Consider the following 23,433-nt stretch of genomic DNA (forward strand, 5'->3'; position numbering starts at 1 on the left):
CGAGTGGAGCTCTAATGTTTGAATGGAGAGCACGGGTAGCACCAAAAAATGAAGAGAACCGTTGCCCAGCCGACTATATTAAACTTCTGTTCAAAGAGGGATGTTAAAAAGAATAAAGCATGTACTGAGAAGGAGGTATGAAAACATTGTAATAGCTAGGTACACTCCACATAAATTTTAGCTAGCTAATCCATTGCAATTTAGCCATAACTATCAGTGTAACTGTAACCAGTTACCAAAACAGCCATCTGTTTTGTTACTTCATTTTTCAATAGTGTTTTATCAATGACAAAAGTATAATTAATCTGACTTTGGAACGAATTGGCTTGTATGAACGATTTAAGTAGCTCACTCATTAAAACGTCGAATCGCTGCCACCTACTGGCGGTTTCAATATTTAACATAATTTCTTTCTTTTTGGAATCACTCCGTTATGTTAGAATTTGATGCATGGTTATAGATAAATTCCATAAAGTTATGATAGATAGATAGATAGATAGATAGATAGATAGATAGATAGATAGATAGATAGATAAAGAAGAAATAAATTATCCAATAACGCTACACATAAAACAGATTTTTTTTAATTAAAAAAAAAAAAAAAACAGGCAGCATACCAACGCTCAACCCCCCCAATGTTGAAACCAAATCTACGCCCTTGGGCCTAACCCTGAAATCCCACACTTTTGGGTGATGTGTGGTTTTGAATAAGCATGCCTTCATGTAGTGGATCAGGATTTTCAGTGATTAAGAACTAAAATTTTACTAAAATTTTAAAAATGTTACTTTTTTTTTTCCGAGTACTGATACTTTTTTTCTAGTATGTATGCATTTATTGTATACATTTATTTATCATATTTTATTATTAACATTAATGACAAATATAGGCTATGGTCCCTTCAAGACCGAATCCATGGATACTGACACATATCCTGTTTTCACCCAAATGTTTACGTCCACTTAAGCCATAACCGACTGTATTTACGTGAGATACTCCACACGATGAACATTTTGACAACTATGTGTGCATTTGACCATTCAGGCGCGAGGAGAACTGATCTCGCTCTGTCTGAGAGAACTGGGATCAAGAAAGAGAGAGAGAGCGCTTCTGGTCTGTGTCATTCAGCGCGATTTCGCGATATCCCGCCTTCACTAATCGATAACGAATTGTGATTTAAAGCATGCAGTTCGCAATGTGTGGATTGTCATCATTAATTTTTAAGTATTTCCATACCTCTGAGGCTGATATCATTTCTGCTGCTGCTGCCGGTGTCACGGTGCACGGAAAATTCTGTCAGTTAAGTCACGTGAGGTATCGGGGGTATTTTTATGAGTACGAGTACAAGTACATGAGCTTGGTATCGGCCCGATACCGATACTAGTAGATTACTAGGGGATTATTTATATATTTGATTTTTTGTAACTAAAATTATTGTCACAATTATTGTAGGCCTACTGTTTATTTATACATTGTTGAAAAGTGGTTATTTTTAGGTTTGGGGATAGGGTATCTAAGAGATCTAAAATTATCGAAAAAGTAAATATATTCGTGATATAAATTTGTAAATATTTTACATTTCTATAGCTGTAAATATGTAATATTGCTTAGATTTTAGATGCTGCCACTATGTCCATATTTACTTTTTAGCATCAAACCAAACAGTTTAATTTGTACCTGTAACCGTTACGTACCAGGCTGGGTGCTCTCTATCCCAAGTCTTGTTCGTTTTTGCGATCATATGATGAGAGTAAAAGTGACAAGTCACTGGCTTTCTAACCATCATCATAATATCCAGATGTAGCACAAAATGTTTTTGAGCCATGTTAGCCCATTTTCCACAACTATGAACTCGCACAGCTGTTTTCTGACTGACAAATATGCTCCATTTCATCAGTGACAGGACTGATTTCGATGAAAATCTTGGCAAGTACAGAAAAATGAGGTCATTAGGATAATTGCTCAGCCACTCTGTTGTTACTCCTGGTTGCTAACAACAGTCTTTTCATAGATCAGATGTGCCAGTGCAAAAAGAGACTCTAACTCCTCAGAGCTATAGTTACCCCTGTCCAGTAATCAGAGATCATTGCTTGTACAAATCTTTGCAAATAGTTAGATATATTGCTGATGAATTAAATGTTCAATTTAAAATTGCCATGGACTTGTCATAACCAGCAGACAAACATAAGTGAGACAATGAAACTTTTGCTTTTGCTCTCCTTTTTCAGACCAGCAGACCAATGTATACATTCTAATGTGATTCAGACATAGAAGTACAGGTATTCAGCTCTATAATACCATGCGACATCCTTATACGCTCACTTTTGTTTTTCTGTGACAAAGTATTCACTCTTAATTACTAAGTGGGCCCTTTGAAGTCATTAAGATGTTACACCAGCTTCACTGATAACATCTCAATCACAAAAACATCTCAATAAATTATGCTCATGCTTGTTCTGTCATATTTATTAGAATATTGAACCGCTTAAATGTACCATGCTCTCATAACTAAAGGACAATTTTAGTTATAGCTTTAGATTCATTTGACATACAACTTTAGAATCGCTTAAAATTAAAATAAACAGACAAAGATTTTTACTTACTTGTAATGAGCATTGTTGTTCGTTTGGTTCTTACGTGGAAATGTCATACAAAAACTTTAGACTTAGTGTAAAAAAGAGTTTCAGGCATTACTACTAAAAAAAATAATAATCTTGGCAATAAGCTTCAAGCTTCTATTAACAGATGCAAAGTATTGCTACTTTTAGGAGAAAGCTAGGCTTCTCATTCACACTGGTCACCATAATGAAATCACAGGAAAGGCATTCCCCCCTTTCCTCACTGGACCAAACCAAACACAACTTTGATTGGGTGGGTTGTTCCCAAAGTAAACAATGACTTTTGTCAAGGTTATTTACAGTGAGTGCCATGGAATTATTCTAAGCATTTTGAACAACTGTTGTATGTACAGTATTCAAAAGGCATCTAAGGCATTAGTTTTATGAGGAATTTCCTATATAACAGTACTACTCATGAGATATTATGTCTAGATAGTGCCAGTTCACTGATACCTCAATGAAAGTTTTGGGTTTTAGATTTGAACATCTGCTCTTTTGTTTCATTTCTTCGAAGGGCAGACGCAAAGCTATGACGCTAATGAGCGTCCTAAATCCCATAAGGATATCGACACAGCCCATCACAGCTAATAGTTTTTGACTCTGAGGCTTCATCAGGACTTACTCCATAGTAACCCATTAGCACTAATGGCTCTCATTAAACACACCGGTGTTGATTACATCCTCTTAAGTGAGAAAGCCTGAAGTTCTCAGTTCGACATTCTCTCCAAAGTGAACATTGAAAGTACAGATGAGGACAGGATGGTTTACTTTACTTTGTTTCTGCAAACATTTCCTAGACTTGACTAGGGAAAACTAAGAAAGTGTTTTATAATGAATGTAGTTCTATGCAAATCTAATCTGACCTTTTCTGTTTACTCTAGTTGTCAGTTTTCTTAGCAGACAATTCTGTTGTTTTGTATTAAAAATATCAGTGTCCAGCGGAAAGAAAGGGGACGGAATCACAAACCAGGCATGTGATAAGTTAGCGGAAGACATGACAGGCGTCCTGGCTCCATCGTGTCCCCAGCCTGTCCCACCCTCGCCTGAGGGTGGGATGGAGTCATTTGGCGGCAAGACACGCAACACTGTAACAGTGTAGTTTCCTTTCTGGCTCTGTGTCATGTTGTTTAAAAAGTGTCACTATAAAAGCCTATTATACTGGAAAGAGTAGAAGTACTAAATGGAAATGCACAATATGGATATATCGACAGCTTATAAAATTTAAACAATAATGTATGCACAGTTTTATGCATTTCCAATCTTAAAATACACTTTGTGTAAATGCAAGAAAATACATTTACTTAGACTGACAATGAATAAAAAGTTGCCCTAAATTATGTAAGAAAACAAATAACAAAAAAATTGATTCTATATCTATTCTATTCTATAAAATATTGAAAATATAGGCCTATATAAATCTACATGTGCGTATATGGTCAGATCACATTAGCCTGTTATTAGGGGCCAAGCATCGTTGGCGTTCTTCTTATTCTTCTTCTTCCATTTCTTCCTCTTCTTCTTCTTTTGCTCTTGAGTCTACCATATGGTAAAATTTGATGTGAAATTTAGCACACAGATAGAGGTCGATCCCAACATTAACCACACCGATTTTGGTGTCTCTAACTCCATTCCTCTATCACCACCAACTGTCCAAAGATTAAATTTTACGTAGTGCTTGCAAAAATAGCTTATTAAGGCTGTATGCTTTTATGTATTCAGATATATTTATGTGTTTCGGCGCAGTGCCACCTACTGGTCCGGAGATACGAAAAATGGCTTAAAAATGGCTTGGTTTTTGCTTATAACTTATGAACGGTGTGTTCAAAAATCATAAAAGTTGTCTCGTTAGATTCTGGCATCATGCCGGCACCATGCCAAGTCGAATGATATCCCATTTTCCCATATCGGCCATTTTGGGCGTTGACCATTTGAATTTTGTACTAAAATGTTGTATTTTATGAACGCATTAGCGTATCATTACGAAACTCAGTATGGGTCATCAGCACAATGCCCACTCTAAAAGTTTCATTGCAGCGCCACTTTGTGGTCAAAGTTATGATAAAATGTTTAAAAATGTGAATAAGTTTTGAGTAAATTAGTCCTGGGGTTCCCAAACACATTCCTGGAGCCTCCCCAACACTGCGTATTTTTCAAACACACCTGATTAAGATCATCAGATCATAAGTCGAGATTCCAAGACAGGGGTGTCCAATCCTGCTCCTTTGGCAGTAAGCCAAACTTCCTGTCCACCATTTTGATTTTCTTTTAAAACATTCTTTTTTAGAATTCCTCCTAGTCCAAATGTTCGATTTTCGCCAAAATCAAATCGTATCTTCCTCAGACCATGCTGGCAAAAAGTTAGGGATTTTGTGTCGATAGACAAAACTGGTTTCGTATACAACGAAGTTGAGGCATGATGCCAAAATGACTTCAGAGGCTGTATCTCTGCAGTGCTACGGAATATTGACACCAACCTTTGTATGTTTCATTGTCACCTCACTCTGACTACACTACATCAAATTGGTCACAGCACCACCTATTGGTTGAAAGTCATAAACCATTAAATCTTTACTAGTGACTGTATTTATGATTTTTCAGGCATTTTGCTGAAAGTCATCTTAATATGCCTTTAATTGCTCATTGCAATTGGTCTGATGCTCCCAGCCATGGTGGCATGACTTATTTGTGCTTGGCCCCTTAATGGCTGCTTGCAGCTATATTTTTTTGTATTATTTTCCATATGTGTTCTTTGTTCAATTTCAGGGAATGAGAATGACGGTTCTTAATATGCCTTCAAAACACTAAGTCAGTATTCTTGGTAATGTTTATTTGATAAGGACAAGTGCTGACATTTTACATGACTCTCGTAATAAGTATATAAACCATACACTGCCTGCTTTCCATGGCAATTTTTGTAATTGGAAAAACTCAATTACTATTTACAAAATGAAAGAGACTGGAAAAAGACATGCATTCAGGCATACAAAAGTATGTTCACTTTTGTAACCATACTATTCAACGTCAAAAGGTCAAAAGCTTTACTGACAGTATAAAGCAAATATAAAGTCTCTCTTTTCACTTCCAGATTGCTTTTGTATGTAGCCTCTTTGGATATCATAAAAGAGGCACTCAATCCCCAACATTAAATCACTTGACAAAGTTATTTATTTTTTTTCTTTCAGTTTTTCTGTGAAAGAATTGCTCTTGTTCTGGGTAAAGCTATTTTGACACCTGGGGATAATTACAGCTCCGTTTAAGATTTGTTTTGTGTACCGCTTGGCATTTGGATTGTCACAGACTTGTCAGATCCCTTCAAGAAGAAGTGCATCTGAGAAAAAGAGTCGTTCGGTGAACGAAGCTGGCACAGACTTGAATATACCCCCGCAAAAAAATCATTCCGGCTCAGCTCACATAATTGTGTGTTTTCGGACAGGCTGACGTGGACTAGTGGTGGCAGGACTATCAGCGTGTTTCATTTCAAGAGAACACAGCATACTACTTTACTCCGGTGGCAGCCTTCCGCATTCATTAAAGGCTAAGACATCTGTTTGATCAAACTGTGCTGAGCCCGTGAATGAACGGCGTGAAAAGGAGCTCGTAAAAGAACAGTGATAGAGACTTGCACTAACAAAAATGTTCCAAATCGAATGGAGATGAATGGCTTTGTTTTGGACTTATGTGTTCAGCTGTATAGAAGGCAACAGATGGCTGACGGCCGTCTACCATGAACTCGTCAGAAAACTGCAGCTGTTAAAGCGAACCAGTTAGCGTGATCGTTAAAGGATTAGTTCACTTTCAAATAAAAATGTCCTGATAATTTACTCACCCCCATGTCATCCAAGATGTTCATGTCTTTCTTTCTTCAGTCGAAAAGAAATGAAGGTTTTTGATGAAAACATTCCAGGATTTTTCTCCATATAGTGGACTTTAATGGAGCCCGAATGGTTGAAGGTCAAAATTACAGTTTCATTGCAGCTTCAAAGTGTTCTACACGATCCCAGACGAGAAATAAGGGTCTTATCTAAAGAAACCATTGCTCATTTTCTTAAAAAGAAAGAAAGAAAGGAAGAAATTATATACATTTTAACAATAAATGCTCATCTTGAACTAGCTCTCTTCTTCTTCTCTATTTGAATTCCAGCAGTAGAGACACTGCTAAGTGTATTCCTGCAATCCACAGGACAAAGTTTGAACTAAATGTTATATACTTGCACTAGAATATGGTATATGACAATTTAGTTCAAACTTTGACCTGTGGATTGCAGGAATACACTTAGCAGTGTCTCTACTGCTGGAATTCAAATAGAGAAGAAGAAGAGAGCTAGTTCAAGGTGAGCATTTATGGTTAAAACTTATATAATTTTAAATTTTTTGTAGAAAATGAGTGATGGTTTCTCTAGATAAGACCCTTATTTCTTGTCTGGGATTGCTGTAAACTGTAATTTTGACCTTCAACCGTTTGGGCTCCATTGAAATCCACTATATGGAGAAATATCCTGGAATGTTTCCATCACAAACCTTCATTTCTTTTCAACTGAAGAAAGAAAGACATGACCATCTTGGATGACATGGGGGTGAGTAAATTATCAGGAAATTTTAATTAGAAAGTGAACTAATCCTTTTAAGTTGTGTCTGGGCATTCTGTTGACCCCCTGGTTACCCTTTACAGAGGTTACACAAGCACGTTTCCTTTTTCTCAAATACAAGGAATGGACAGCCGTAAAGACATATTTGTGCAATGTTATTAAAGGGTGAGCCTCTTGTGTTTTGGTTATATTTATAGATAGGTTCTTTTGTAAATGTGAGGAAGAGCTTTGAGAACCAGCCAACTTGAATCCGTGGCTGCCTCTGAGTCTCTCCAGTGGTATTTCCTATATTTCCGTAAGCGTCCTGCTCCAAGAACTGGCTGTCCTTCCTGTACACACACACTCTGTCATTGCAGCAGCGACTATCAGCTCCACTTCCACAGGGCCCGGGGCACTGCGGCCCCTGATCTGACTGTTGTGCAGTCATAATCTTCTCTGGTTCTGTGACTGTGACCTTCTAGGAGGGCAGTGGAGATAGCAAATTAAGAGTGTGAAATACATTATCAAGATAATCCAGACTGCGGAGATGACTGCTATTTGAGACTTTTTCTCCAAGTAATGGCCTTGCAGAACTGAAGTAGCCAGCTAATCAATCTGGTGCAGGGGCAAGAAGAGATGCAGTGGGCTCGGGTCCAGATGCTTTCAAATGAGATTCAATTAGGAGTGAATATGATTAGAGATTACATTAACAAGTGCTCATAGCTGATCTGTGGCACTTAGTGTTTGCTGTGGCCTTGGAAGACCTGGCAAACTACTGTCAAACTCAAAGAGTCCAGTTGGCCCTCAGGTTTTATGCGGCACTAAATCAGGCATGTCCAGAACTTTGCAATCAGAACTTTGTACAAAGAAAATGTCATATTCAGGGCCTATCACACTGAGCGCAATTGAGCGATGTGAATGTACGACACTATAACGCTCTTCAGTCGAAACAATAGATCCCAATGAAGCTACAAATGACACAAAGCGAGATTTTATTTTACGACCAGTGTGCCAATTGATGCTAATTGTTTTGTTCAGGTTTTAGTGGACAATTTACTATTAAAAATGTCGGTCCCACTTTATATTAGGTGTCTTTAACTACTATGTAATAACATTTGATAAAAATGCACTTATTGTGTACATACATGTTTTTACATTTTACTTATATTTTAAAAAAGTACCAGCATGTAAGTACAACTATAATAACATTGTTGACCTTCCCTTATCCATTAACCCAACTTTAAACCTAACCATACCACCAAACCTGTGCCTAACCTTATCCGTATCCCACCTCAATACCAGCAAAAGTGTTTTGCAATACAACATGAACACAATAAATGCATTTTTTTCACAGGTGTAGAAAATCAAGCACCTAGACATGCAGACTGCTTTCTACAAACATTTGTTAAAGAATGGGTCGCTCTCAGGAGCTCAGTGAATTCAAACATGATACCATGATAGGTTGCCACCTGTGCAATAAGTCCATTCGTGAAATTTCCTCACTACTAAAATTCCACGGTCAGCTGTTAGTGGTATCATAACAAAATAGAAGCAATTGGGAACAACAGCAACAACAGGGGGTTATGGTGTGGGGTTGTTTTTCAGGGGTTGGGCTTGGCCCCTTAGTTCCAGTGAAAGGAACTCTTAATGCTTCAGCATACCAAGACATTTTGGACAATTTCATGCTCCCAGCTTTGTGGGAAAAGTTTGGGAATGGCCCCTTCCTGTTCCAACATGACTGCGCACCAGTGCACAAAGCAAGGTCCATAAAGACATGGATGAGTGAGTTTTGTGTGGAGGAACTTTTGACTGGCCTGCACAGAGTCCTGACCTCAATCCAATAGAACACCTTTGGGATGAATTAGAGCGGAGACTGTGAGCCAGGCCTTCTCGTCCAACATCAGTGCCTGACCTCACAAATGCGCTTCAAGAAGAATGGTCAAAAATTCCCATAAACACACTCCTAAACCTTGTGGAAAGTCTTCCTAGAAGAGATGAAGCTGTTAATAGGATGTCATTAAAGTTCATGTGCATGTAAAGGTACATGTCCCAAAACTTTTGGCAATATCAGTTTTGTCTCCAATGACTTCCACTGTTTTTTTTACATTTCATTTTATAAATATTCTAATTAAACTATAATTGCATTTTATTAAAGAAAAGTCAATTCAAGTCTTCTCAAGTGTTCTCTTGACTAGTCAAGATTGAAAGTCAAAGGTGTCTGTAGTTGCATTTTACTGTTGAAAAAAATAAAGCTTCTTTTTACTGGAACCTAACAATAATTGATTTTAAAAACTCTACAATTGCAGATATGGCTACTTCTAGTGTCATTCATATATAATCATATTAGTTATTACTGGTAAAAATAGTCAGAATTGCATTATAGGAAAGAGGAAATTCTGTGTAAAAAAGTAATTTAGTTTTTAGCTCTTATGATTTAAGTTATCAGCATAAATGAGTGCAAATTTGAGCTGTTGGAGGCACTAGAGGGTTTGAAATAAACTTCAAATTTGGTATGGTCCCAGGTCAGACTGTTATATCTGTGTGCCAAATTCCATAACTTTCCAACAAGATGTTCTTTATGGCTGCAACACACCAGATGCAAACAAACAAACAAATAATAAATAATTAATTAAGAATAATCTTAATGGTGAAGTATGTATGTAGTTTCTGCCACACTAGTGGCACTTAGCGGAATTATAAAAATAAAGCATATTTTCAAACAATTGCATTTGACATGAGGCACCACAGATGTTTGAGGCAGTCAAAGTAAACTATAAACTGGAACATTTGTCTTTCTGAATGGTGCATGATGATGCTGTATGGTAAAGAAGCGTCCATTGTAGCACGTTGCATTGCAATGCCCAATTCACTTTGACAAGTTCATGACCTGTTTAATCTTTAAAGGTATAAATGCAGCGCATTTCGGTTTGCAACTATATTGCAACTATATTATCTTTTACTGTGTAACACACCATTCATGGTCCCACACTGGCTAAACACCCTCTGTCGTGCCTTCTACAGTAGCCACGCCCCAAATTCACACTATAGGTTGTGCTGGAAAGAGACTGATGGATCTGAGCGGGCCACTCTCGATGTTTAGATGGTGCCTTAGAGGCTCAATCTTTACACTTTACACTAAAACAGGGATATTAAAAGCTAAGTTGGTTTGCCATACATATGCTACTACCTTTTCATCTTTTTACTGACCAACTAATTTTTGCTCTGAACTTTGTGTCATTTTGGGTAGCTCTGAAATGTTAATTCTCCATTTGATGCCTGCCTGAAGTTTTAGACTTGAAAGGACAACACGATCAGGCATCAGTTGCCGGTGGTCAAACGGGCAGCAGTTTTTTCTGTTCGCAACACAGGCTTTAACAAGTTATCCAGTTGTTCTTGTTGTTGTAGTCTGTGGAGTGGAAAACGTTCAGTCGTGTTGGCATGAAGGTCAATTTGTTCTGTTCATGAGGGATAGAGTGTTCCTATCAGGATATCCCCATACCAGCCCATGTTGTTGGTATTGGGGTCAAAAATAGTGCTTTCATTCTCTTGTCCATCACAGGAAATGATCATGCACAGGGGCTACAAAGTTCTATTTTTCCTTTTGAAGTTGTACCATGCAAATTAAAATTGATTTAGTGTTGTGTAGATCATCAAGCCTATAATCTCTGTATGTTTTACTAATAAGTTTAAAAGGGTCATGAACTGTGTTGTTTTATTGTTTTATAATGTTTTCTGGGCTGCACGTATAATGTTAGTATGCTTTTTACATCAAAAATTGTCATCATTTAGAAATAAAAAAATCTGCTGTGAGACTTCAGTGTAAACACCCACTGCTGTGATTGGCTAACATCTTTGCCTATGAAATAGCTAAGTATTACTCTCTGGAAAACCTTTAGCACGTTTTTTCTATTACAGCTCTCAAGTTTAGCTAATCGTGAAAAGTGTTGATTATAGCATTACATTTAGATCTATGCCATTATATTTACATTGTACAATAAAAGGTTGCAGTCATGAACATTGTAGCCGATCACAGACAGTTGTTGAGCGCATGAAAGCAGTGATCTCGTCATTGCAATTCAGTTTCTACACACTACGAATGCTTTCATCATAACAGTGCAAATGCGATGTAACTAAGAGATTCGTTGAATAAAACGGGAGTTTTGGTGTGAGTCCAGAACTCAGTTACTGATAAAGTCGCGCTGTTTGATTGACAGCTCCAGCGACTGTAAAGGGAGCGTTCTTTGCTCGCTTTCTATATATAATTTAATCACCGTTTAAATAACAGATTATTTTCATCCTACTAAGAGAAACAACGTGAAGTTGACCGTTTAGTCACTGGTTTGATTTACTGAAACATAGACAAACAACATCTGACTATACATGAATCATTACATATCAGATCAAGCATTAGAATTACAGTTACTTACATCTAGTTGCGTTACTGTCGAGTCCATATCGTAAAAATCTGTTTGCAAAGCATGCGCCGAAATGTGATTGATTAACCAAATAATCCACAGTGAAATGTACAAATACAAATAAGTAATGCTCAACTGAGACATTCACATTGTTGAAAATAAATAACCATAGTCCTAGCATTAGGATCCTTTGAAAGGTAATGTTATTTTTAGTCCTGTATCACTCTTCTCTCCTCCTCGTCATCTCACTAACACACCAGTGGGTGGTGCTACCATTGAAATAATGAAGTAGGCGTTGATTTCTTCTGCGGAGGCAGCGTTTCACCTATCTATGAAGATAGTCACATTCTGGGAGTCGTTTGCTGGGCCTGGTGTCAACAAAAGCTTTTATTGGACTAACAAGGAGTTGATTTCTCAATTAATGACCCCTTTAAAATTAAGATGCAGAAATGTCTGTGCAGGAATGTCTTGCACGAGGCATTGACATCTTGGCCACAAGTGCTGTTCTTTCTTTTTCTGGTTTGGAAAACAAGATTACATATTCAGCTTAACATCTGATTCTAAATAAGAGGGAAATAGCAGAATTGCAGCAATTGAGAGGATGGCTGCATTCAAACAGTTTTCACCAATAAAGGAGAGCACAGAGAGAGAATGAGAAAGTATGTGTTTGTTTCTTCTCTCGAGCTGTAATGCCAGCTGCCTGACTCTCAGGGGGCCTGGAGCCAGTATGCACAGTGTGAACTCAGTATATGCAAACTGTTTAGATTCAGCTTTGCATAATATCTTGCTGGCTTCAGTCAGCAGTGCCAGAAACTGTAAACACTCATTCACCTACATGTATATATACATGCACCCATTCATCATCTCTTTACAGCTATAACTATAATATAAAATCACTCACAGTTTATAAAAGCTGAATCATTTACTGTAGCTGATGCTTTTATCCAAAGCAACTTGCTGTACACTTTCAGTTACAAGCCTATATCTTTAACCATACAAGACTGTGAAAGCATTATAATGTGCTTTCAAAATCAAAACCAAGTGCATCTGCAATCAAATGATGCAAGAGATTTTCTCAGGCTACGTCCACATTAATGCGGAAAAATTTGAAGGCGCTTTTTTCTTCGAAATGCTGTCCGTTCACTTGAGTGTTTCGAAATCACCTTAATGCACATGCGTAAAATCTCATGAAATTGCACTGAAATTATACCTAGAGACCAAACATATTAAAGTTCTCATGCCATTCCTCTAACACAATCTTATTTATATGCAAATAGCTAGGTTGCACAAAAAATCGTTGTTGCAAGTAATTTTTTTTGTAATATCATGGTCATGTTGTAATAATTTGTTCCCTTGTTTAAGTTAAATGAAAAAGAGGGAACGAATTAGTACAATGTGGCCACAATTTACTAAACTGAGGGAAAAAGTTCATAAGTCGTGAGAACGAATGATTAATTCATAGCCACTATATATATTGTCTGTATGTATGAATGCAGCTTAAAAGGGTTCTATACGATCCCAGACAGGGAATAAGGGTCTTAACTATCAAAAAATAAAATTGATATACTTTTTAATCACAAATGCCCATCTTGCACTAGCTCCCACGCATTACGTAATCACGTTGAAAAGGTCACGCGTGACGTAGGCGATTTGCAATTTGGACCTTCAACCCGTTGGTAGCTCTTGAAGTTCACTATATGGAGAAAAATCCTGGAATGTTTTCCTTAAAAACCAACTTTTCAGCTGAAGTAAGTAAGACATAAGCATCTTGGATGACGTGGAGTGAGTAAATTATCAGGAAATTTTAATTCTGAAGTGAACTAATCCTTTAATAATATATATAAAAACACAAATTAATATTCTCACCTGTGAAATGTTATCCCATTTCTTTGGCAATTTAAATCTTGGTGGTTTCCCAACTAGAAGCTGCACAATTTTGTGGCATCATTAAATCTTACTGTGAGTGACGACACTCTGAGCGTTCCAAGATAGCATGTGCGTGGACATATCTGGAGCGTTCGAATGTGGCATCTACGTATACATATCTATGGTTTTAGGTTGAATAGATCACATGACTGCATCAAAAGTCTAAATATGCATAAGGACACATGATATAGTAGCTTCAATGCCCTGTAGATGGCAATATCACTTCTTGTATAGTAGAAAAAAACTGTTGCAGAAAAAGTTAGGTGCCAAGCAAAAGGAAACAAGCAATTGCATTACTCATTACAAATGTATTGGATTAAAGAATACATATTCAAAAATGTAGTCAAGTACAAAGTAAAAGTTGCTAATTTCTTTGTAAAACTACAAAGTAGGCAAAAAATATTTAAAAGGTGCAACATGTAATATTTTCTGTCCGCTAGAGGTCACTAGAGGCCTATTCAAAACAAAGGCGTAGCTTGATGACGCCAAGTTTGAGCGCGGAATCTTGGGACATGTGGTCTTCACCTCAACGGAATTGGGATAGGACTCGGGAAGAAATCATGTTCATGGATGCGATTATTAACGTTACTGTAGTATGAAGCAACACATGTCTCATGAGCAGCGGAACTTTTATTATGTCACAGTCATTTTCCGGTCATGAGTATGAGGTAACGCAGCTCTGTTTATCATATTAGATACATTTGAGTGTGTTGAAAATGTTATAACGTTACTCTGTGCAATTGACAGGCGACTCCTCACACGTCCCGGAGCCTTGGTTAAAATTGCAATTTTCTCACGATTTACAAATAGTTGCAAACACTTGGGATGTTGTAAGTACTCAAGTGAACAAAATATATAACACTGACCTAGTGGTTTTTGGATATTTTACTGCAAAATTCTTACATATTGCACCCCTAAGTACAGTAACTAACTGATCATTTCCAGTCTGCATTTTTTTTTTCAAATTATGCAAAAAGTATAATAATATAATTTAATTGTATGTATTTAGGATATAATAAATGCTAGCTGTGAAAATAGCCTTAAGCTATTACAGAAATAAAAACCATTTAATTCAGTTGGATAACTGACGCTTCAATTGTAAACTATCGTAAAGGTCTGTTCTGCTTATCCAGCACGAGCTGCAGAGTCGCACGGTCACCGTGATTTTGCCAAGTCATGTTCCTGGATCAACATCTTTGATTGTTTGATGATCAACATTCCAATCAACCAATCAGAGAAGTTCTGGAAGCTCATAATTCATGTATAGTAAGATCTGAAGAGACTCATGTGAAATCATACAGGAGAGAAGCCAGTCAGTTGAGTTTGTGGCAAAACCTTTTACAGTGCTTATATATTGTTGTCTTTCAATGCATATGATAAACATTTCAAAATGCACCTGCAGACTTTTTCCAGTCAAGTTAAATAAACTGAGAAAGTAAAACATGTTTTAAAAGAGCTCAAGGAGCCAATGGTTGAAGAAACACCAATATGAGTGTATGTCTTTTGCATCACTGTCTGTCCTACTTGCACCACCTTGTGCTCTATGAAGCACATGGCCAAAGCAATCTCAAATAACATTGCCCATGACCAGAGAGTCAGGACGGAAACAGGCAGCCGGCAATATTGTAAGTTTTGAAGTTCTCTAATCGTATGGTTATTTTAAGCATGTCACTTAATTATAATGAATCTGTAATTTTATAAACCATTAGTGATGGACTTTGGTGTCATTTACACAAAGGTTACAAGTCCTGTCCATCTGTTACACCTTGAAAATCCCCTACAGTACAACATCAACTCCTTAACTTTTCTGAAACAGAGGACAGACATCTGTTCAATGAGTCAGTGTTCGGTCGTTGAGGAGTTACTTGAATTGGGAAGACTCCAAAATTGACAGCATATTTGGGAACGTTAAATGACAAGCTATGAAGTCTCACACTACATTATCCCAATTAAATAACAGCTTCTGAATGTCTAAATGAGTCATGTTGTTTTCTAATACATGTATTTATTTACTTGTCAATATTGTGACCACATTATTCAATTTTTAAAAATTACATTTAATTATATGCACATACTTTATTTGTTTACTGTCCTTTTTTGACACATCTATTCCCAAACTAGAGGGCCCTGCACAACATGCCAACAAATATAGTGTCCATGAATTAAAGGGATAGTTCACCCAAAAATGAAAATTTGATGTTTATCTGCTTACCCCCAGCGCATCCAAGATGTAGGTGTCTTTGTTTCTTCACTAGAACACAAATGATGATGATTTTTAACTCCAACCGTTGCCGTCTGTCAGTCAAATAATGCTAGTGGATGGGAACTTCTACAATAAGAGTAAATAAAACTTGCTTAGACAAGTCCAAATTAAACCCTGCAGCTCGTGACGATACATTGATGTCCTAAGACAAGAAACGATCGGTTTGTGCGAGAAACCGAACAGTATTTATATAATTTTTTACCTCTAATACACCACTATGTCCAACGACATTCATCACTCGATTCGTTTGGTCTGATCGCGCTCTGACAACGGCAGTGATGTCTCGCTCTCATTGAAGTATATGCGCGAGACATCACTGCCGCTGTCAGAGCGCGATCAGACCAAACGAATCGAGTGATGAATGCAGTTGGACATAGTGGTGTATTAGAGGTAAAAAAATGATATAAATACTGTTCGGTTTCTCGCACAAACCGATCGTTTCGTGTCTTAAGACATCAATGTGTCGTCACGAGCCGCAGGGTTTCATTTGGATTTGTCTGTCGTGTTTTATTTACTCTTATAGTCCAAGTTCCGCTGACTTGCATTATACCACTGACAGACGCAGCGGTTGCAGTTAAAAATCATCTTTTGTGTTCTACTGAAGAAACAAAGACACCTACATTTTGGATGCGCTGGGGGTAAGCAGATAAACATAAATTTTCATTTTTGGTTGAACTATCCCTTTAAGAAATTGTTGTTCACTTTTAATTAAATCATTCCTTTGTATTAGTTAAAACGTGAGAACATTGTGTTAATTAGTTCCCAAGAACAAATAAGTAAGAGGTAGCCACGATTGTAAATTACACATTTTCAACTTACATAAAGTCTGGGGACAGTTAAAATGTGGCATTACTGTGTGTATGTAAAAATGTGTGCTTGCCAAATATGGGTCTGTCGCTCATTGAGCGTTCAGACGTTGATTTATGAGAAGAGATCGGTCAGTGACACTCAGGATGTAATGATGGAAACTGAACTCTGTGATCTTGAGCGGTGATATTGCCGTTTATAGAAGTTTGTCTCCAGAGGAAATCCTTGCCTGATTAACCAAGTCCTGCCCTCAGGCCCAGAGCCCAGCCCTTTCCTGTTTAGTCCCAAGGTGAGAGAGAGACAGACACGGAAAGATAAGTAACTGTCTGAGGATGTGAACAGTAATGAATGAGGAACTTTATGAAAGGATAGATGTCCATGAGATGTAGATACAAGGAGTTGTGCCTGTGCCTTTGATTATCCCTGATTGTAACGAAACTCAACTGGACTCAACTGAATCACTCTGACTGGTCTCTCACTAATTGTGTTTGACAGGACTAGAGCGGCGCTCCAAAATAATATTTCTGAACCCTCATGGGCCCCATAAACCTTTGATAGGAAGATGACTGATATTTCAGAGGAAAAATTACTCCTCATAGTTATTGGTCATTCATAATCCTGTTTTGAAGTGTTAATGGAGAACCATATTTAAACTGCCAAATTTAATACACGCATACAGCAGATATATTAAATCTTTAATGCTTATTTTAGGAACGCACATGGCCAACTCCCAAGGACAGCTAAGTTCCTTGAAGTAAAAATGCTGAAATGCTGTGCTGTGACCTTTTTTTAGAAAGCAGGGGTGAGATTAAAGAAAGTTGGCACTGGTAAAAGTATCGTTACATGGAAAGTAGCGGGAGCAATATATTATCATTGAGTGCCTTCTTGTGTAATTTGGAAGACGTTCTGAAATGTGCAACTATTTACTTTTAATGTAACATGTTAAGTGAAATCGGTGCTGTTAAGGTATTTAGTGCTCTAGATGCCAGAATATCATATCCAAATTGAAAAATGGAGTCATTTATAGAAGCAGTTGAGTAACAAGAGCTGTATGTCTTCATTAGGTTGACTTTTGTTTAACTGGCTGTTTAAGCTTTGATAGCAAGAAAAATTTAGTGTGTAGCCCAGATGTAATTATAAACCAGTTTGATATTTTTCGCTCCTTGAGAGTGTCAGATTCCTGAATAATGATGTATTGAAGCTGAAACAGCATAGTTAATTTAGTAATGAGTGATAAGTGAATATGACTTATTGTTTGTAACTTTGCACAAAAAAATGACTTTAAAATAGTTCCCTTTAAAGGAGAAATTGACAATAGGTTATAAAAGGTTATTTTTTGCAATTCATTTTTTTCTTGCACATAAGAAAATGGACCGTTGACCCTACAAATGTTCCCATCTGACATTTTCAAACAAGCTTATCTCTTTTACTAATGCAAGTCTCTAAGAATGTGTGTTTGCACTCGACTGGTGTCAAGGCCCGTTCACACCAAGGATGATACAACTATAATGATTACTATTACTTGGGCTGGGCAAAAAAAATATTGATTTCTCGATTTTAATCGATTCTCATTTTTACGAACCAATATCGATTCTTAAATCCCAAGAATCGATTAGTCTAATCTGTTATCAGTTGATGAATGAGCAGAATATGTAGCACCTCCCATCCAATAAATCACAATAATCTTTGTGCTTTGTTACTTTTGATATGAAGCAAAGTCTCAGATTTCAAATGACGTCCATCTTATTATGAGATTCAAAAAATAAATACCGTTTTGGCGCTGTTTAATGTGACGTGACAGATCGCTAGCGCTTTAGTTAAAGAGAAGCGGCAGCACGGAGCGCATGTGAACATCCTCTCCTCCACTTTAATACCAGTTACAGTGCGAAATAAAAACTAAAAATGCTGTATTGTGAATGCCAGGCCAATAGTAGGCGATGTCGCTTTGTAAAGAAACACTACACAACCGAACACGTAATACGTATGTGCTTGACGTCACCATTTTCATTCAACGTTGGCTTTGAAACCGTTTTCAAAACAGAAAATACCTGAAAAATACACCTAGGATGATACAACTATAATGACTACTATAAAGTTTTTGTAATTATTCAAATTCTATGAGAATAGGGAAGCCCACACCATAACGACACAGAGGAATGATATTGTTGGAATCAGAACAATTTTTTCATGATGATGAATAATAAAAACACTAGCAGCCATTCAGAATCCACCCAACCTTATCGAGCTTGTGCATTTACAGCAGTAGAGAACATAACTGTAGCACGTGCTTATAATAAACATAACGTTATCGTGTGTTAATGTGAACATTCCTTCATGACATACCTTCTGAGCCAGTATTTACTGTTACACTAATGAGACAGAGGTGCATTAATAAGGTAGCATCTTTTAAACCTGTTGTATTAATATGCAATGCCTACGTTTAAATGAGAAGGAAAGGATGGCGATGACAGAATAAATATTTTGAGGAAGTAACATGCCAATACTTATAACCTTTCTCGCAAAGTGTTGGATGAGGCAGGCTTTGATGAAAATGTCACACCATCTTTTCTTATTGAAAATCATTACCACCTTAAAGATCATGACATTAAAGAACTAGGCAGGTACATAAACATCGTACAAGTAAGCAAAAATGCCCGTTGGCCAACACTGGGTCCTGATCTGATGTGGCTGTCCCATTGGTGCCTGAGAAAAATGTCATGGACAGGAAGTCCATTCATCAGATGATAAGGAGACAACATTTCACAAGTGCTGTCCAGATATTGATGCATGATCCCATTGATGTCCTATTCTTTGATGGTAAATCATGGTCAATATGTTATATTGAATATATATATTTTTTTTCCTAAGATCTCTCTGTTGAGCAATACTTCAAGCAATATCTGAATGGTCCTATGAGTCAGATGCATCACGCATAAGTATACATTATATCTTACTTGGAATTATACGTTGTGTCCTCTCATGTAGGCTACTATTTAAAGTCCAGTTTGGCCCATGTGTCTAAAACTTTACCCACCCCTGCTTTAAAACCTTTAGTGAATAATTAGGTCTTGTTGGCTTTCCTGTTGCTTTTGGGTTTTTGGACTAATTATAATGATTTTATTACTCATGTGGCACCTAGTGGCTGGAAGGGGAAATAAGAGGTCACTTAAATCTGATGTAATGTCTGGCAAGTTTAGTGTCACCTTATATGGTCATGTAGAAAACAAATTACACTCTTCCTCAACATTACCAGATTAATCAGGTGACACAAAATAAAATGTATTTATGTAACAAAATAAAAGTCTTTATTGGCACTTTTCATCAATTTAATGCATCCTTGCTGTAAAAGTAATAGTAATAATAACAAAAGTAATAATAATAAAAGAAAATTTTACTGACCCCAAACTTTTAAAAGGTAGCGTATTGCCTATTGTACAACCATTTTTATCAGCAATAACCTAAAGTAATAAATCAGTAGTTTCATATTCTTCTTGAGGGAAGCAACTCTTTAGATCGTTGATGTTTGGAGGTAAAGCTTGTTCACGTTGCTCCAACTTCCTCTGGTTGTTGTTGGATCGGTGTGGTAGTCCTGTCGGTGTTTGTTTTTACCAGCTGAACATGTTCAATCAGTGTTTGTCAGATTATGGAATATTTGTGCAGTCTGGTGTGTTTTACCAATAAACCCTGATATAATCTGACTTAATTATGTAGTCTGTTCCACTGAGTTGCTGGTTCTCCATAGACATAAAAATATTGGCTCCCATCTGTCTTGCTGAGTATATTTACAACATTATTAACATATATTTATAGTATTATTTCAAGGTAAGTAGATCTTAAAACTGCATATTTACCAAACTACATTAATTTTCAGACTTAAAGGGATAGTTCACCCAAAAATGAAAATTCTGTCATTAATTACTCACCCTCATCTCCTTTCAAACCTGTAAGACTTTCGTTCATCTTCGGAACACAAATGAAGATCTTTTTGATGAAATCAGGGAAAGCTTTTTGTCCCTCAATAGACGGCTACGCAACTGAAACTTTGACTCTTCAGAAAGTTCATAAAAAGATTTAGTCCAAATTTTCTAAAGAGACGATCACTTTATATGATGAGTATTGAATTTAGGCTCATATTCACATAAAAACATTCATCAACTCACACATCAGTTGTGGTTGATGTGCGAGAACCAATGAGGTTGTTCTTGTGTGTTATGCAGCATGTTTAAACTTCTGGAAGAACCAATGAGGTTCATTCGTGTGTTTTGCAGCACGTATGAGCTTCCTCAAGAACCAACGAGGTTCATTCTCATGTGTTTTGCAACACTTTGAGCTTCCGCAGAACCACTGAGGTTCATTCTTGTGTTTTATGCAACACTTTTTGAGCTTCCAGAAGAACCAGTGAGGTTCATTCTCATGTGTTTTGCAATACTTTGAGCTTCCGCAGAACCACTGAGGTTCATTCTTGTGTGTTACGCAGCACGTTTGAGCTTCTGCAAGAGCCATTGAGGTTCATTCTCATGTGTTACGCAACTCTTTTGAGCTTCCAGAAGAACCAATGAGGTTCACTGTCGTGTGTTACACAGCACGTTTGAGCTTCCGGATGAACCAATGAGGTTCATTCTCATGTGTTACGCAACATTTTTTGAGCTTCTGGAAGAACCAATGAGGTTCATTCTCATGTGTTTTCCAACACTTTTAAGCTTCTCCAAGAACCACTGAGGTTCATTCTCATGTTACGCAACACTTTTGAGCTTCCGGATGAACCAATGAGGATCACTGTTGTGTGTTACGCAGCACGTTCGAGCTTCCGCATGAACCAACGAGGTTCTTTCTCATGTGTTTTGCAGCACTTTTGAGCTTTCGCAGAACCACTGAGATTCATTCTTGTGTGTTATGCAGCACTTTTTGAGCTTCCAGAAGAACCAATGAGGTTCATTCTCATGTGTTTTGCAGCATGTTTGAGCTTCTGCAAAAACCTATGAAGTTCATTCTTGTGTGTTACGCAGCACGTTTGAGCTTCTGCAAGAGCCATTGAGGTTCATTCTCATGTGTTACGCAACTCTTTTGAGCTTCCGCAAGAACCACCGAGGTTAATTATCATGTGTTACGCAACATGTTTGAGCTTCCAGAAGAACCAATGAGGTTCACTGTCGTGTGTTACACAGCACGTTTGAGCTTCCAGATGAACCAATGAGGTTCATTCTCATGTGTTACGCAACATTTTTTGAGCTTCTGGAAGAACCAATGAAGTTCATTCTCATGTGTTTTGCAACACTTTTAAGCTTCTCCAAGAACCACTGAGGTTCATTCTCGTGTTACGCAACACTTTTGACCTTCCGGATGAACCAATGAGGATCACTGTTGTGTGTTACGCAGCACGTTCGAGCTTCCGCAAGAACCAATGAGGTTCTTTCTCATGTGTTTTGCAGCACTTTTGAGCTTCCGCAGAACCACTGAGGTTCATTCTTGTGTGTTATGCAGCACTTTTTGAGCTTCCAGAAGAACCAATGAGGTTCATTCTCATGTGTTTTGCAGCATGTTTGAGCTTCTACAAAAACCTATGAAGTTCATTCTTGTGTGTTACGCAGCACGTTTGAGCTTCTGCAAGAGCCATTGAGGTTCATTCTCATGTGTTACGCAACTCTTTTGAGCTTCCGCAAGAACCACCGAGGTTAATTATCATGTGTTACGCAACATGTTTGAGCTTCCAGAAGAACCAATGAGGTTCACTGTCGTGTGTTACGCAACATTTTTTGAGATACCTGGAAGAACCAATGAGGTTCATTCTCATGTGTTACGCAACATTTTTTGAGATACCTGGAAGAACCAATGAAGTTCATTCTCATATGTTTTACAACACTTTTGAGCTTCCGCCAGAACCAGTGAGGTTCATTCTCATGTGTTTTGCAACACTTTTGAGCTTCTCCAAGAACCACTGAGGTTCATTCTCATGTTACGCAACACTTTTGAGCTTCCAGATGAACCAATGAGGTCCACTGTCATGTGTTACGCAGCACGTTTGTGCTTCCGCAAGAACCAACGAGGTTCATTCTCATGTGTTACGCAGCATGTTCGAGCTTCTGCAAGAACCAATGAGGTTCATTCTCTTGTGTTATGCAACACTTTTGAGCTTCATTACACTATGTTGTTATAACGCTTACAATTATCTGACATTTTTGCTAGTCTAGCTAGTCTAGCTAGTCTAGCTACAGTACATCAATCAATCAGTGTTAGCAGCTCTTTGAATCCTGGTCAATGAGAGAAGCTAGCTGTTGTACCAGTGCTATGTGTTGATATTAAAGCAATTTTTTAATTAAAAGGTGCCAGAATACAGGAAATTGTGCCCATGGGGAGAGATATTAATTACAGAATTTTAATTTTGGGGTGAACTATCCCTTTAATAATCAGATTTAATTTTCCGAGGTAAATAGCATAACAGTTAAATAAGCTCCTATGTCACACCACATCAGTCATCGCTTCATCAACAACCAATCTTTTTTTTTTGTACCAGTAGAGACAGAGAATTATTATATTATTTATTTTATATTTTCAGCATCTCTTTATGTTTCCTCATCCACATTAATTAGTGCAATTCCTATTTTCAGCTCTTGTGTAGGATGTCCAGCCATATGGCAACTCAGAGGAAAAAAAAAAAAAAAAAAAAATTCTGGTAAATGTCTCTAGTTGGGTACTGCTTATAAGAAAAAAGGATGAACTGCATGGATTTGTCCTAGTCCCTATGTCATTCACAAATTCCTTAGCATATTCCTGAGTGCTTGATTAAATACTTATATTTATATATTGGCCTGTATTATAGTGACTGATATTGATCAGCCAATTA

General features: G+C 37.4%; 1 protein-coding gene across 2 annotated transcripts in view; it reads right to left on the reverse strand.

Moving 5' to 3' along the window:
* Nucleotides 1–23,433, reverse strand: part of si:dkeyp-23e4.3 (rho GTPase-activating protein 7) — a 68,830-nt gene that overhangs the window by 22,505 nt on the left and 22,892 nt on the right. The window contains exon 1 of one of the 2 annotated variants that reach the window (XM_048167284.1): nucleotides 2,602–3,939. The exons of the other annotated variant lie outside the window; for it this stretch is intronic. Coding sequence (XP_048023241.1) covers nucleotides 2,602–2,614 — 13 coding nt within the window. The 5' untranslated portion in view covers nucleotides 2,615–3,939. Of the gene's footprint in view, nucleotides 1–2,601; nucleotides 3,940–23,433 lie in introns of those variants that run through there. 2 annotated transcript variants of the gene reach the window in all.

The sequence above is a fragment of the Megalobrama amblycephala genome, linkage group LG18 (genome assembly GCF_018812025.1).
Source record: "Megalobrama amblycephala isolate DHTTF-2021 linkage group LG18, ASM1881202v1, whole genome shotgun sequence".
NCBI classification, from domain to species: Eukaryota; Metazoa; Chordata; class Actinopteri; order Cypriniformes; family Xenocyprididae; genus Megalobrama; species Megalobrama amblycephala.